At 46.3% G+C, this 15470-nt stretch overlaps 1 protein-coding gene across 3 annotated transcripts; it reads left to right on the forward strand.

Annotated features, from left to right (window-relative positions):
• The first annotated feature begins 499 nt into the window (after nucleotides 1-499).
• On the forward strand, nucleotides 500-11700 carry HERPUD1 (homocysteine inducible ER protein with ubiquitin like domain 1). Of its 3 annotated transcripts, none has more exons than XM_070770603.1 (8): nucleotides 526-772; nucleotides 3629-3745; nucleotides 3835-3909; nucleotides 4844-4974; nucleotides 7699-7821; nucleotides 8369-8719; nucleotides 10020-10125; nucleotides 10935-11700. In XM_070770603.1, exons 1-8 carry the CDS (start codon nucleotides 632-634, stop codon nucleotides 11097-11099), a joined length of 1209 nt encoding a protein of 402 aa, XP_070626704.1. In that variant the 5' UTR covers nucleotides 526-631; the 3' UTR covers nucleotides 11100-11700. The 3 variants fall into 3 exon arrangements, with proteins under 3 accessions (XP_070626706.1, XP_070626704.1, XP_070626705.1); XM_070770604.1 differs by having other exon boundaries at nucleotides 529-772; nucleotides 3668-3745; XM_070770605.1 differs by lacking the exon at nucleotides 10935-11700 and having other exon boundaries at nucleotides 500-772; nucleotides 3668-3745; nucleotides 8369-8565.
• Nucleotides 11701-15470: the final 3770 nt, after the last annotated feature.

Here is a 15470-nt window from a genome sequence, read left to right on the forward strand (position 1 = left end):
TCCTGGCCCTCCTAGGGCGCTGCAAACTGGGTTCGCCCAGCAGTTCTTTGAGCCGCGGCAAGGGTCGGGGTGGCGCGGCCTGCCCTGGGGGCCTGACGTCTCGGGCCACCCCTGGGAAGGGAAAGAGTAAGTGGGACTGGGGGCAAAGGGGCGGGGGTGCTGCTTTGTGAGGAAACAATTTGCAGGGGCCGCCAAACCGGGAGTCTGCAGGGACGACCCTCCCTAAACGGCCTTGAGTAACCCGAGCCACGGAGCAAGCCAGTGTCCTCAGGGCTGAGGCGCCCCGCGCGGGGAGCACGCACCCCAGCATGGTCTCCGAACCCGGGGTCCCCAGCCGCAGCCGCGACTCCGGGTGACGCCACCGCGGCGGGTTGCATCAGCCCGAGTGCACGGGCCTTGGCCCGCCCTTCCGCCTACGGAGCTGGGCGCCGATTGGGCCACGTTAGGGCAGGGGCCTCTGCCTCAGCCAATGGGCGACAGCCACAAAGGGTTCTGTCCGCAGAGTCTGGGCGCGGGGTGTCTATAAAAGGTGCGGGAGGCGGGGGCGCGCGCCCAGGAGACTGGAACCGTCGTTGCGGGGGTTGCTGGCGGCTGGGACGCTTCCTCCCTGCTGTCTGGGGGTGCCGCCGACATGGAGCCTGAGCCCGAGCCCGTCACGCTCCTGGTGAAGAGCCCCAACCAGCGCCACCGAGACTTGGAGCTGAGCGCCGACCGCAGCTGGAGCGTGGGCCGCCTCAAGGCCCATCTGAGCCGCGTCTACCCCGAGCGCCCGGTGAGAGGGGGGCCCCGACTCCCGCTGCCAGCATCCCTCAACCCCGGCTGTCATCCTCGCAGCGCTCTTCGCGCCCCTCCCCCCTAGAGAGGCCATGTCCACCTCCCCTCTCCCCGTACCCTTTCCCTTCGCCGGCCGGCCTCCAATGGCTGCTCCCCCCAAATCCAGTTTCCCAGGCCTGTGGTCTCCCCCTTTTAGTGCCCTGCCGCCGTAGGCGTCCCTTGACCTGGCCCCGTGACTGTCACTTCCTCCTTCTAGGCCGCCATCGCCCCGCCTTCCTGACGGGGCGCCTTCCCCTGTCACGTCGCCTTCTAGGCCCCCAAACTCTGCCGTATACCTCTCCAGACTCCTTCTCGTCCCCTAGATCTGGTTTCCAGCCTTAGCCAAGCCTCTGAAACAGCAGTTTGACCTTGGGTGAATAATTTCATCCTCCAAACCTCAGTTTTCCCCAAACGTCAGAGCGACGTGTTCCTGGTTAGGATCGTATCCGATTAAGTTAGAAAGAAGTAAGGAAATAAGAAAACGTGAAGGCTGCAGAATGAGTTTTCTGATGTGGCCTCTCATTGCGGAGAGGAGAGTGCAGGGGCTAAGCCTAGGCCAGTGGCTATTAGAGAAGCATGGTGAACGCCGGGCCGTGTGTACCTAAGGCCCCACACCCAGAAGCAAGGACGTGGCTATTCCCCTCCCCGTCCACCTTCCGCCACGGGGGCCCCTCCCTGTGAGCTGGACTCCGCAGCCTCTGCCTAGTCCCAGGGAGGAGCCTCGTGCGCTTTCTGGTAAAGAGTGACTTAGAACGCAAATAGGTGGAAGGAACCTCCCCGAGTCTGGGTTTTAAAGACTTTGGTCCCACAATTACAGAGATTTCCTTGCTTTGTTTTGGTTGACACATCTGTCAACATCACCCTTAGCGACAGCCCTCCCTCCCCACCACGTGATGGAAGCCATGAACTGGACCTTCCTGTATTTACTTTCTACTCTAATATTATGTAAGTGTCAGCAGTGTTCTTTGCTGCCCACGGCTGTAATTCGCCTCCATCAAACAGGAGAGGGCATCACGTCAGGACGAGATTGTGAAATTGTGCCTCCTTATCTGGCGTGCTGCGATTCATGGGGTCGCAAAGAGTCGGACACGACTGAGCAACTGATCTGATCTGATCTGATCTGAAGCGTTACAACATGCCACGGCTCATGGGTCAGGTTGTTTTTGCTCCGTGTTGTCAAGAAGGTGGAAGTGTGAGTGTCCCTCCTGAGCCGTTCTTTTGAAATTTACTTGTTTGTTTAAGAAGCTCCCATTCTGGCACTGTTTGCAAGGTCACCATAGTTGCTTCCAAGAAACCAGGTGTTAAGCTGCTGTGAGAATGGCTATTAGGTACACAAATTGGCGAGGCAGGTGTAGGCTCTTGTTGCATCATTTGGTGAAAGGCGGTGTTTTGGAAGAGAGCTTTCCTTTAGGGCTTCCCGGGGTGAGGAGCATCACTCTTATTAAGTCTAAGGACCTCAAGTTGTAAGTAAAAGGTCTCTGGGGTATGTAAATTTGTGTTTAAAAATTATGGCTGAAGCATACTCGTTGTTTGCTTTGTAATGTGAGAAGCCTTACTTTTGATAGTGGTTTGCTTAATATATTTTTCTTCAAATCAGCATTCTGGGTAAAGACACCAGTGTCAGTTCAGGCCTTTAACAGGCCTCAGATCACAGGCACCTGTGGTTTTCACACCTTTCCTAGTGTGGAACGCTTTGATAATGCAGGATCCCACTGATGCAATAACACTTACAAATCCAAGCGTATAGCGTTTACTTAAAAAGTTCAGTTGGTGACAATGATGGTGAATCCAACATTCAGTATATTTCTGTAGTTTGTTATACTTGCCCAGTGTCAAAAAAAATCCTGATTTACACAGATAAATAGATACTGTTATTGTTTTGTTTTAAACAGCTTGCTTTGTATCTCTGGCTACTTCACAGGAATGGATTTATTCCAAATTTTGCATAGTTGGTTATTCTGGCAAGAGTAGGTTAAGAAGTTGGTGGTGCACTCCAGTGTACTGACTTTGGTGTATATCGTTTGAAGCCTTTAAGTCCAGTTTTAAAGGGAATTAAAAATAGATTTTAAAAGTGAGATCTGTATAAAAGTGTGTGGCACCACTGTGGTTTTAAAATCACTGGAATGGAGAAGAGGGTTAGGAATCTTGACTTTAGCAGCAGGTAACCTTGGACCAGTGAATTTTAGACTCCCCCCTGCCCCCCCCCCTTAGAATTGCTTGTTAAGGTGCTTCAGTCGTGTCCGACTCGTTGCTACCCTATGGATTGTAGCCTGCCAGGCTCCTCTTGGCCGTGGAATTCTCCAGGGAAGAATACTGGATTGGGTCTTCCTGACCCAGAGATCTAACCCATGTTAAAATAGGCATACTAAATATCTCACAGGGTTGTGTGGAGTGTTGCCACAGCATCCCCTCTCTAGCTGCGTTTGTATGTTGGGAAAAGTCTCTTGGAGGACTTAAGTTTATAACTGCTTCATGTTATCTTGGGACGGTGTTCTGTGGTTTTAGTGAAGGCTAACTTTGACTTCTCTAAGACCAAAGGAGGTTTTGAAGTTGGTTGCTGTAGGAACTCCAGATTGGTGCTTTTTGTGGCAGAAAGCGGTCTCCCTAGGAGTTAAGAAGTTACGTAGGTTGCCATAGGCTTTGTGGACCGGATGTAGTTTGCCATCCTAAATTTGTTTGCATGTTAGAAATCAGTTTATTGAGAATTTTCTAAATAAAAGTATATGGGGCCTTTGGAAAAATGTACTCCTATGATGCTGGGGGAAAACATTTAAATATTGGTATAAAACCATGTCTTCTGTTTGGGAACTTGCAGGGCCAAGTGCTGACCTGTGCTACTCTTTCTTTCCATAAGCGTCCAGAGGACCAGAGGTTAATTTATTCCGGGAAGCTGTTGTTGGATCACCAGTGTCTCAGGGACTTGCTTCCAAAGGTATCACTTAATATTATTAACTTTTTGAATGTTTTTAAGCACTAACCGGGTTGAATTCAAGTCCTAAAGTACTTCCTTATTACTTTCAGCAGGAAAAACGGCATGTTATGCATCTGGTGTGCAATGTGAAGAGTACTTCAAAAATGCCCGAAGCCGGTGCCAAGGTATGTCTGCTTTTTCATGACTGCATGGCAGTTTGTGTCATTCAGACTGTCAAGGGAGAATAAAGGAAGTTGGGTTAAACTCATAAGCGAGCCTTTTTATCTCTTTTTGTCTCTTCCCCAGTGAGAATCAGGAATAAACTGTTATCAATACAAATGAGAGTTTACTGTAATAGAAGTAGACTGTTCTATTAGTCTTGTAGTGGAAAAGTGGAGTTCTGCAGTATACTCTTTTCTGGGACACAGTTTGACCTATAGTGGCTTGGTGTCCAGTTCGCCAAACTAGCAAGGCAGTCATGAATTTAGCACATAATAAATTTCTTCTAAGGAACCATTCATATTTATAGAGTAAAAAAGTGACTATTTCCTTGGAAATTTTCATTTGTTGGGATAGGAAAAGATCACAGTCTTTATAAAGACTCATGTTAAATGGTTAAAGTCCCTTGTTTTTCATTTCACAGTGTTAGTTCAAATATACTCTATTAATATTCTAATGTGGTGATACACTGTAAATTTGCATTACAGCAGTACATCCTGAAACATCTGAATATACTAAAAGAAATACTTCAGGTCTGTGTTGTATTTATAAGCCTTATCAGTCAAATTTAATTTCTTGATTTAGTAAATTTAACACCATAAGATGAATAGAGCATTAATAGGAAGCTATTGCTTTCTCAGCAATGATAACTTCATTGGAAGATTTTAGTGAAACTACAGCATAGCTACTCCAGGAAAAAAGTATAGATTTAGTATCTCTGTATTGATACTGTGTTGAGAAAATTTCAGAATATCTTTATGTAACATTGCAGTCTATTTGATTTTGTCAAGTTCAGAGGTCAGGGTTGAGGCATAAGCCATTCACAGCGAAAGAAGCCTTGAAGCTTGATTTCAGACAGTTGCATCAGGCCTTTTGTTCTTGTGTTCACGTTGCACTTAGGTTGCTGAATCCACAGAGCAGCCCACTGGTCTTAATCAGGGACAGTCCCCTGGGGATTCCTCAAGCGATGGTTTAAGGCAGCGGGAGGTTCTTCGGAACCCTTCTCCCTCTGGATGGGAGAGCATCTCAAGGTGAGTGTTGTCATAAAGAACATGAAGGTGCATCAGTTGCATCAACTTGCGAATAAGCTGTGTTTGTACTGTGAGTCATGGAACTTTAAAAGGGACACAGTTTTGCTTTATAAGGGCTTCACTTTAAAGATCTCTTATGTATTTAACTTAATACATGGACTTTTAGGAACATCTAAAAAGTAGAGAGCCACATCATGCAGATCTGGGCATTCCTTCTCTTGCGGGGGTGTGCCTGGCACGGCACTGACCTCACGGTGGAGTCGGTGCTGCTGTGCGGGAACAGCTGTTGTCAGCACTGTGCAGCCGCTTTGCTGAGTGGCTCTGTGCTTTGTCTGTCGTAACAGTGGGTGACAAAAGGTGAAGGTATCATTTGAGAAATGCTCTGCCAGGAACTGTGTTGGTGGAGCTCGGAGAGGGGGTGCAATTAGAGCTTTTCTTTAGAGCCAAAGCCAGAAGTGTCTAAATGATGTGCTGTTTGTATTTCGTAGCCCTTAGAACACCTTTTTAGGAAAGGTCCTATGGGAAAAAAACAGTTTATTAATTATGAGTTGAAATTCTCTACTCTCTGAGTCCCCTGCCTTCTGTTTCTTAGTTTTCCATACCTGATTGTTGCTAGTCGGGCGTTTGAGGAATGAAGCGTTGGTTTTTTTCTTAATGGAAATTTCAGATATACATGAAAGTAGAGGGAACTGTATAATGAATCTTCATGTAATGATTAAAATGTTTTGCCATACTTGCCTTATCTATTCCTCCTTTCCTTTATCCTGAGGTATTTAAAAATAATTCTCAGACATTGTCAGTTCATCCCCATATACTTCAGGATATAACTCTAAAAACCCTGTAGTTACCTTGTGTATCTGGAGTGTCCTCATCAGAGCTAACAGAAATACTTTATTTTGTCATTTCTATAGCACACTGTATCTTTTTGCAATTTTTATTGACATGGGGCTTCCCAGGTGGCTCAGTGGTAAAGAATCCACCTGCCAGTGCAGGAGATCCAGGTTCGATCCCTGAATTGGGAAGATCCCCTGGAGGAGAAAATGACAACCCACTCCAGTATTTTTGCCCGGAAAATCCCATGGACAGAGGAGCCCCAAGGGCTACAGTCCATAGCATAGCAAAGAGTTGGACGTGACTGAGCATGAACTCATAGTCGTCTTGCAGAGTTGTACCAATCTGTGCTGTATGGCAAAGTGACGCAGTTATACACATAGATACATTCTTTTTTAATTTTTATTTTCTATGGTTTATCACAGGATATTGAGTATAGTTCCCTGCATTATACATTAGAACCTTGAATCTTTAAATAATTAAAAACAGTATCGTACATGACATACTTGTGTTAGAATACAATTTTAAAAGTACTCTGGGTATGGAATTTGGTTAAAATACTGTTGTCAGTGAACAAGTTGGATAATTGAATCCATTATTGGATAGATGCTCTTAAAACTGCATCTCTTTGACTGTATGATTTGAAAATTGAGGCTCATATCTCTGTGAATTTCACCGTCATAAAACTTGTCGATTTCATCCAACACATACTTATTGGACAGACGGTGCCTGCACCTTTGTTTAAGGATATGAGATGACCACACAGATGACCACACAACTACTCCTGGTCTTCTGCAGTTCTGGTAGTTTGTATTTTGTGATGTGATGCCAAAGGAGTTCACTGTGTAGGGCTCACAGGCGGAAGATGACTCCCACACACACCCTGCCCCAGGCTGTGCTAAATGACAAAAGCATGAGTTCGGTGTCACATAAACAGGGCTTAGATCCAGCCCTACTACTTAGGAGTTCGGCCGCCTCATCTAGATCCTTTGTCCTCCCTGAGCTGTCCTCTGGCTTCCCTCTGTAAATGGCGTGGCTGGAGAGCTCCACAGACTCGTTGGGGATCCAGTGAGATAGCAGCCTGGTGGCCTCACAGGGCACAAGTGGTCAGTAAGCGTGGCTGGGTGATGGTGTACGTAACTCTGCCCCCTTTATATCGCAGATCTAGGGTTGGGAGAGAAATGGTGTTAGGAGAAGGGGAGTATTTCCTGCAGAAAAGGCTTTGGAGAGATGTGACTTTTTTGAGCTGCTCCCTGAAGGATGAATAGTGGGGTTTAGACCTTCAGTGGGAGAAAGAAATGGCAACCCACTCCAGTATTCTTGCCTGGAGAATCCTGTGGACAGAGGAGCCTGGTGGGCTGCTGTCCATGGGGTCTCACAGAGTCAGACACAACTGAAGCAAATTTGCATGTGTGCATGCATTGGAGAAGGAAATGGCAACCCACTCCAGTATTCTTGCTTGGAGAATCCCAGGGACAAAGGAGCCTGGTGGGCTGCCGTCTGTGGGGTCACACAGAGTCGGACACGACTGAAGCGACTTAGCAGCAGCAGCAGCAGACCTCCAGTGAGATTCCACAAGTCTAAAATAAGGGTGGGAATCCACTCAGACTGAAAAGGTCCGGCTTGGTTGTACGTCAGGGCGATGACATGAGACCCTGGTGCTGGGCGAGGGCCCTTGTTTTCCCATGGGATCCAGACCATGGCAGGAGGGCTTCGTCAGTACCTTCTGTGATCGTGTTGCACTGGTGCCTCGCCCAGAAATTACGTGTAACTGTCACAAAGCCCAGTCTTCTGTCTCCTTCTGTTTTGAATTCCTGATTGTGATTTAAACTTGGTTTTCATTGATTCATACTAAGCCAACTCAAAACGAGCATTTTTTAACATCTTTCATAGGCCTGAAGCAGCCCAGCCGGCGTTCCAAGGCCTGGGGCCTGGTTTCTCGGGTTACACAACCTACGGGTGGCTGCAGCTGTCCTGGTTCCAGCAGATGTACGCGCGGCAGTACTACATGCAGTAGTGAGTGTTTCCCTGCTGTGCTGGGTGTGGCCAGGGCTCCCGGGAATGGAAGGAGCTCTCGTCCATGTGTCCTGTAAAGCTAGAAGTGGAGGAATGAGTGTATTTTCATTATTATCTGCAAAGTCCTATTGTGTCTGGTTCTGTGGGCAGAACAGTGTAAATGGTAACTACTAACTTGTGTATTGACACAGGTGTGCTTGTGTGTGATCCATGGTTTGATGACTTTATGTAGAATATGTTCCTTCCTTTTCAATTTGTGGTATCTTTAATGGTTTTTGAAATTTTTAATTTACTATTTTACTCTGTACTTTTATGGTAGCCTTGGTGTTTAATTCCAGATGAAATTTACCAAGTGGCTTCCCTTAGGAGCAGAAAAGCTTTTAAAAATATGACTGCTAGTAAAGAAGTTCTTCGCTAAGTTAAAAATTGTCATTTGTATATCCCTACTTATAATTCTTAATAGTAAAAGATGTAAATGAGATGATGAGAACCAGCCTTCAGGATGCCTTGGTCTCAACAGTATCTGCCTCTGTTGTTTTTACCTTAGCTTAGCAGCCACTGCTGCATCAGGGGCTTTTGTCCCCGCACCAAGTGCGCAAGAGATACCTGTGGTCACTGCACCTACTCCAGCCCCAATCCACAACCAGTTTCCAGCTGAAAACCAGCCCGCCAATCAGAACGCTGCTCCACAAGTGGTGGTTAACCCTGGGGCCAATCAGAATCTGCGGATGAATGCTCAAGGAGGCCCCATTGTGGAAGAAGATGATGAGATAAATCGAGATTGGTTGGATTGGACCTACTCAGCCGCTACGTTTTCCGTGTTTCTCAGTATCCTCTACTTCTACTCCTCCCTGAGCCGATTCCTCATGGTCATGGGGGCCACCGTGGTTATGTACCTGTAAGCAGATGATTTCGCTTTTATTCCCTCTCTACTACAAATTACACTATGTGGTGACTCAAACCAAGTACAGACTTTCCTCTTCTGAGCAGTTTCAGTCAATATTTAAGGAGGTATATTTAATAAGTCATTCTGGCATTTTCAGTGTAAAGAATCGATGGCTTGGTTGTGCATTGCCGACAATACAATTACATCTGTGTTGATACAAGAACAACATTCTCTTCTTTTCCTCTAGTTAAGCTACCTGCCAGGCTTCTTTCCATACGGAGGCATGGAAAGAAAAATTGTGTCTGTGTTGAATAAGAACATATTTCTCTTTTACCAGGCTACAGCTGCCTTCTAGGATGAAGGCCACTGGCTGTGGCATAGTCTTAAAGGGTCAGGGAACTGTTGCCGGCCTGACGTTTGGCTGTATCCATGGTGCTAGTTCTCAACCAGAATGGTTTTACATCTCCCTCTAACCCTAACCCTTACCCTCAAGACATTTGGCAGTGTTTGGGGACGTTATTCACTCTCACAGCGGGGATGATGGGGGGAGGTGGTCTACCGGCATCTAGTTGATAGCTGCTAAACTACTGCAGTACACGGTTCAGCCCCTCAGTAAACACCCAGCCTGGGACATCGGCAGTGCCAAAGTGGGGAAGCCCTGGCCTGGAGTGATACAGCCTTACTTGTGGTGAAATCGAATGAAGACATTTTTCCTCTATAGGAAAAATGGATTGTTTTAGTTTTTGAAAATCTTAAAAAAGAAATATTTAGAAAAATGCATTCAGTACTCACACCCAGTATTAATCATGGTTAATATTTTGTCATGTTTGCTTCAATACTTGGATTTAAGTGGATTTTCCAGATAAAACTTTTAGGTAATTTTTTGAATTCTATAGTCTGTAGAATCATATATTTAGGTGACTAAATCTCGGTCTTATTAGTATGTTATGACATATAGTCACAGCTGTGTGTGTATTTCCTCTTTTCCTCTCTGTTCAAGTTTTCAAGTGTAAGGTTTAGTTCAGGTGAGCAAGTATGTATCGTGCACACACTGTGTGCCAAGTGCTCTTTATGCTGCTGGGCACACGATGATGAAAAAGGCATAGTTTCCATAGTGACCATCAAGCACCTCACATCCCACCTGGCCTGCTAGAATGTGTCTGCAGATGGGTCTGGTTGCAAGCTTCTAATCGGGTCCTGTTCTGATGAGAGGAGGGGAGCGGGGGGACTTCATCTCATCAAGAGGGCCCTTAAATTCTTGAGTACATCTCACTCTGTTCACTAAGATGGACTTAATGTGCTTCCTTCGAAGGCATCACGTCGGGTGGTTTCCATTTCGGCAGAGGCCAGTTCAGAACTTCCCGAATGATGGTGGTCCTCAGGAGGCTGTGAATCAAGACCCCAACAATAACTTCCAGGTATGGAGCTCCCATGGAGCCCGGCGAGCCCGGTGTGAAGAGCCAGGCCCTGGAGTCCTTCATCTCTAAATACCTTGTGGTTTTTCCATTTTATTAGACTAAATATTTCAAGATTTTTTCAAATTTATTCTTAGAGCAGTAGCTATTTTTAAAACACTGTCACAAAATCTGTCAGGTATTTTTGTTATGTGGCAATTTGCATTTTGGCATATGTAAATGGTTTTTGAAGCTCACTATTTTGAGTGTTCATGCTCAGTAACAATGTATTATACCATGGAAACTGCTAATGGAGAGTTATTCTAATTAAGACTTGGGAACATATGCCTGTCTCTCACAGAATAGATTTCTTGGAAAATAACATACAGAAATAGGATTTCTATAAGGCAATTTAATGCACAATCCTAAAGGAGATTCTTTTTAATATAAAGTACACTGTAGTATCTGTTTTTAGAATCCAGTTTTAGTTGTTTTTTTTTTTTTTTTTTAACTCGGAACACTGCCAAAATTAGAAAAATATCCATGTTTAATGAAGTGTCAAGCTTAATTACTAACTTAATAATAGTTGAAGATCTAGTTACTTCATTTGATACTGTGGCCAGGGATACTGAAAACCATGAGAGTGTTCAGCACAGTTGTGCTGTGGAGGCTGGAGGAGGAGCTCCGTCCAGCGTGGGACATCATCCCTGGGGTTGTGCCTGCATCGCTTGGCTTATGGGCGGGGACGCAGGGAGTCACTCTGCCCTCGCCCAATGTTATTGGGTGCTTGTCACAGTCCTAATTGTTTTCTCCTTGTGGTTTATTCCCTACAGGGGGGCCCTGATCCTGAAAGTGAAGATCCCAGCCACCTCCCTCCAGACAGGGATGTACGGGGTGACGAGCAGACCAGCCCTTCATTTATGAGCACAGCCTGGCTTGTCTTCAAGACTTTCTTTGCCTCTCTCCTTCCAGAGGGCCCTCCAGCCATAGCAAACTGACGGCGTTTCCCCTCTGGCTGCTGGAGGCTTTGACAGGAGTGGACTGGGTCATCTGATTCTGGCTCGATTTCCTTACCTGGACGTGGCAGTGGCACAGAAATAGTATAAGAATCTACAGAGAGGATGATATGCTTTTGTGATTACGCAAAAGCGGAAAGTAAGACATGAAGCCATGATACAAATTGATGAACAAAAAATGCCTACAGGCTTCTCATGTCTTTATTCTGAAGAGCTTTAATATATACTGTTGTAGTTTAATAGGCATTGTAAGTAGAAGGCGTTAGTTTCGCATGTTTATGCCTGAGGAACTTTTCCAGATGTGTGTGTCTGCATGAGTGTTTGTACATAGATGTCATAGACGCAGAAACGGTTCTGCTGGTACGATTTGATTCCTGTTGGAATGTTTAAATTACACTAAGTGTACTACTTTATATAATCAATGAAATTGCTAGACATGTTTTAGCAGGACTTTTCTAGGAAAGACTTATGTATAATTGCTTTTTAAAATGCAGTGCTTTACTTTACACCAAGAGGAGCTTTGCAGAGGTGAAAACCTTTGCTGGATTTTCTGTTCAATAAAGTTTTACTATGAATGACCCTGGCAGAGACTCCTGTCATCTTAGTTGTTTACTCTGTGCCTGTCGTCACTGGGTGGTCAGCAGTTGAGCTGCCGATTTTTAAGTAACTGAATATTTTGCTTCTTTTTATAAGAGGACTGTTTGTACTGATTAAGAAGATAAGGTAAAGCCATGGAAGTTTCAACTTACTGAGATTATGCTTGTGTTTGCCCTGCACTCCCCATTTCCTGATTTAAATAATATTGGCTTATATAGTAACCCATCAGCATTAAATTCCCCTGATTTAAAGTTAGTGGCTTTAAGTACTTTTCACCTGCTCACATGTCATGCTGAGCTTTACTCTTGGACTTTAAGTAGTATTTTTGAGACTAATCTGAAAAGTAAAGTGCTGTGTATTTTTCACATGAATGATGCTGTAAGTAGAATGCTAAAGGCCTGGGACTGTTGTTTTCAGCAAAGTAAATCAGCTTCTTGTGTCATGGTCATGATCATTTATTTACGGCTGAACTAGATCTTTGTCGCTTTTTTTTGCACAGGCTTTCTCTGGCTGCGGCAGCGGGGCTGCTCTTCGCTGTGGTGCGAGGCTTCTTCCTGAGGTGGCTTCTCTCGTGGAGCACAGGCTCTAGGCTCGCGGGGCTGCTTTTCGCTGCGGTGCGAGGCTTCTTCTGAGGTGGCTTCTCTCGTGGAGCGCAGGCTCTAGGCTCGCAGGCTTTAGTAGTTGCAGCATGCAGCCTCGGCAGTTGCGGCTCATGGGCCCTAGAGCTTTCGGGTTTCAGTAAGTGCAGCTCACAGGCTCAGTAGTTGTGGTTCATGGGCTTAGTTGCTCCGTGGCATGTGGAACCTTCCCAAATCAGGCATCAAACCTGTGTCCCCGGCACTGACAGGCAGATTCTTATCCACTGCGCCACTAGGGAAGTCTTGGTCATGTTCATGTAAACATCACTGTTTACAATGATGACTGGAAACATCATTGACATCCAGTAAACATTCCCTGAACAATTCATAGCCAGATGCTGGGTAGAGGCAAAGCTGTTTTATGTATGTGTTTGTGCGTGAGCACGCATGGTCAGTCACTAAGTCGTGTCTGACTCTTTGCAACCCATTGACTGTAGCCCATCAGGCTCTTCTGTCCATGGGATCTTCCCAACCCAGGGTTCGAACTGGTGTCTCCTACACTGGCAGGTGGATTCTTAACCACTATCACAACCTGGAAAGGACTCCAGTTTTATCTATGACTGTGCTTTAAAAAGCTAACCAAGATAATCATGTAAGGAGTAAAATAAAATAGCATAGAGTTTGAAATAACACCAGACCTCTGGAACCAGAGGACTGACCAGTCAGAAGCCACCGATGATTAACGAGTTACAAAGGCAATATTTGCCTGAAGGAAGAAGCAACTCAAGACTGGAGGTTCTGTAGTTTTACGAGTGAGAAGTGGGTGATGCGAGGAGACTGAGGAGCCGCAGAGAGGGGTCCCCGCCGAAACGAGAGCTCAGAGGTGAGGCCCCCGCCCACCATGGAGCTGGATCCTGGCGTACTTGGCCATTGATCAAAGCGGTCATTAAGAGTTGATACGAGGTCATTTTAAAAATCCCTAGTGGAGAAGCCTATCGTATTATGGAGCAGGAGCAGCATCGCTTGGAAAAGACACCCGGAACCCCAGGCAGCTGGCAGTGCTGGGCTCCTGCTTTTGAAGTGGTGAGGCCACTCACTCTCCCTGTGGTGTCCTGTTGCATCAGTTAAACTCTGGATTCCACAGGCCCAGAATAGTTCCAGGAAGGTGCTCCTAAGGACAGCTGACAAGGGTTCAGATTGTCCCTAGCCACATTAAGAGAGGAGCCTTCAGACAAGAGTCAAGGTTTAAAGACTTCTGATGGGTGTGAGATATGGCAGAACTGTTTCTACGACAGTTACTAAATGTGCACTCACAAGAATGTACTGCATACCACTGTTAATACTTTGGAAATTGTTGGTTTGAGTCTCTGTTGTTAAGTAGCAATTAAAAAGCTGAAAGCATAAACCAAAAAAATTCCCAAGTGTTAGCTCAGGCCGTCATTGCTTTTTAAGTGTGTCTTTTCCAGGGTGTGTTTTCTTGAACCCCAGTTCTATAGAAGGAACATTCCAGAAAATGAGCTCGTCCTCAGTCGCTCAGTTGTGTCCAAGTCTTTGCAACCCCATGGACTGTGCCCACCAGGCTCCTCTGTCCAAGGGATTTTCCAGACAGGAAGGCTGGAGTGGATTGCCATTTCCTTCTCTGGGGGATCTTTACCACCCAGGGATTGAACTGGCGTCTCCTGCGTTGGCAGGTGGATTCTTGACCACTGAGCCACCTGGGAGGCCTCAGGAAAATGATCTCACAGCCGGGTAAACCTGGAAGCCGCAAGTCAACACAAGCTGGTGGGTTCCTGCACTGCAGGGCTCCTAGGGCATTTAACATACTGATGTGCATTCGAAAGAGGGTGTGTGGTCTGTGGCCTCTCCCTTCTGTGGACCTGCCCAGGACTGAAAAATGTGCCACGGCTGAGGAAATGCAGTTGCTGCTGCTGCCAAGTCGCTTCAGTCGTGTCCAACTCTGTGCCACCCCACAGACGGCAGCCCACCAGGCTCCTCCGTCCCTGGGATTCTCCAGGCAAGAACGCTGGAGTGGGTTGCCATTTCCTTCTCCAATGCATGAAAGTGAAAAGTGAAAGTGAAGTTGCTCAGTCGTGTTCAACCCTCAGCGACCCCATGGACTGCAGCCTTCTAGGCTCCTCCATCCATGGGATTTTCCAGGCAAGAGTACTGGAGTGGGGTGCCATTGCCTTCTCTGGGAAATGCAGTTAAGTTACTGTTAATGGACAATTTGTTTGGCATTCTATGCAGCAAATAGGTGCTTGGTGAGAAGTGACGTTATACATCCATAATGAGCAATGGAGGTAAATACTCTAGATGGCTAGGGAGGGGATCAGAAGCCAAGCGGATCTATGGTCTGGCTAATAGAGAAAGGGTCCAAGTCATCTTTGTCAGAAGAAGCTCTCTCACCCATTTCTAAGGGAGTTAACCCTTTGGGTGAAGAAACTGTAACAGCCTCCCTGAGGGCGTTCCTTTGAGAGAAGCGGCTGAGTCTTCTCAAAACCTACACCTCCCTCACCTCCCTTTGCTTCTACATCTACTATCAGACTCAAGTCCCAGCAGGTCTCAAGAAGTGAACAGCTCTGTGTGGTACACCTAAAGAACTGCATGATTTTTCCGACTTATACGGCCAATTCCAGGGTGGGGTGAGAATGGGTATTATTAATGGGTGTGGGCTAGTGGTGGAAGCAACAGCAAGTTGGATCAGGATGGATTTATTTTTTGTTAATTTTTTAAAGTTTATTTTTGGCTATGCTCATTCTTCATTGCTGCGGGCTTTCTCTGGTTGCGGTGAGTGGGGGCTACCCTGCAGCTGCAGTGCTGAGGCTCCCCATTGTGGTGGCTTCTCTTACTGTAGAGCCCAGGCTCTAGGCTTGCGGGCTCAGTAGTTGCCCTGTGGCATATGGGGTCTTCCCACACCAGGGATCAAACCTATGTCCCCTGCCTTGGCAGGCAGACTCTTTGCCACTGAGCCACCAGGGAAGCCCAGGCTGGATTTACTAACAGCCCGCTGAGTACAGATTCTTTTTTTTTTTTTAATTGGAGCTTAATTACTTCACAATATTGTAGTGGTTTTTGCCATACATTGACATGAATCAGCCATGGGTGTACATGCGTTCCCCATCCTGAACCCCCCTCCCACCTCCCTCCCATTAAGCAGAGATTCTGTTTTGTTTCAGCA

Source organism: Bos indicus, chromosome 18 (genome assembly GCF_029378745.1).
Source record: "Bos indicus isolate NIAB-ARS_2022 breed Sahiwal x Tharparkar chromosome 18, NIAB-ARS_B.indTharparkar_mat_pri_1.0, whole genome shotgun sequence".
NCBI lineage: Eukaryota > Metazoa > Chordata > Mammalia > Artiodactyla > Bovidae > Bos > Bos indicus.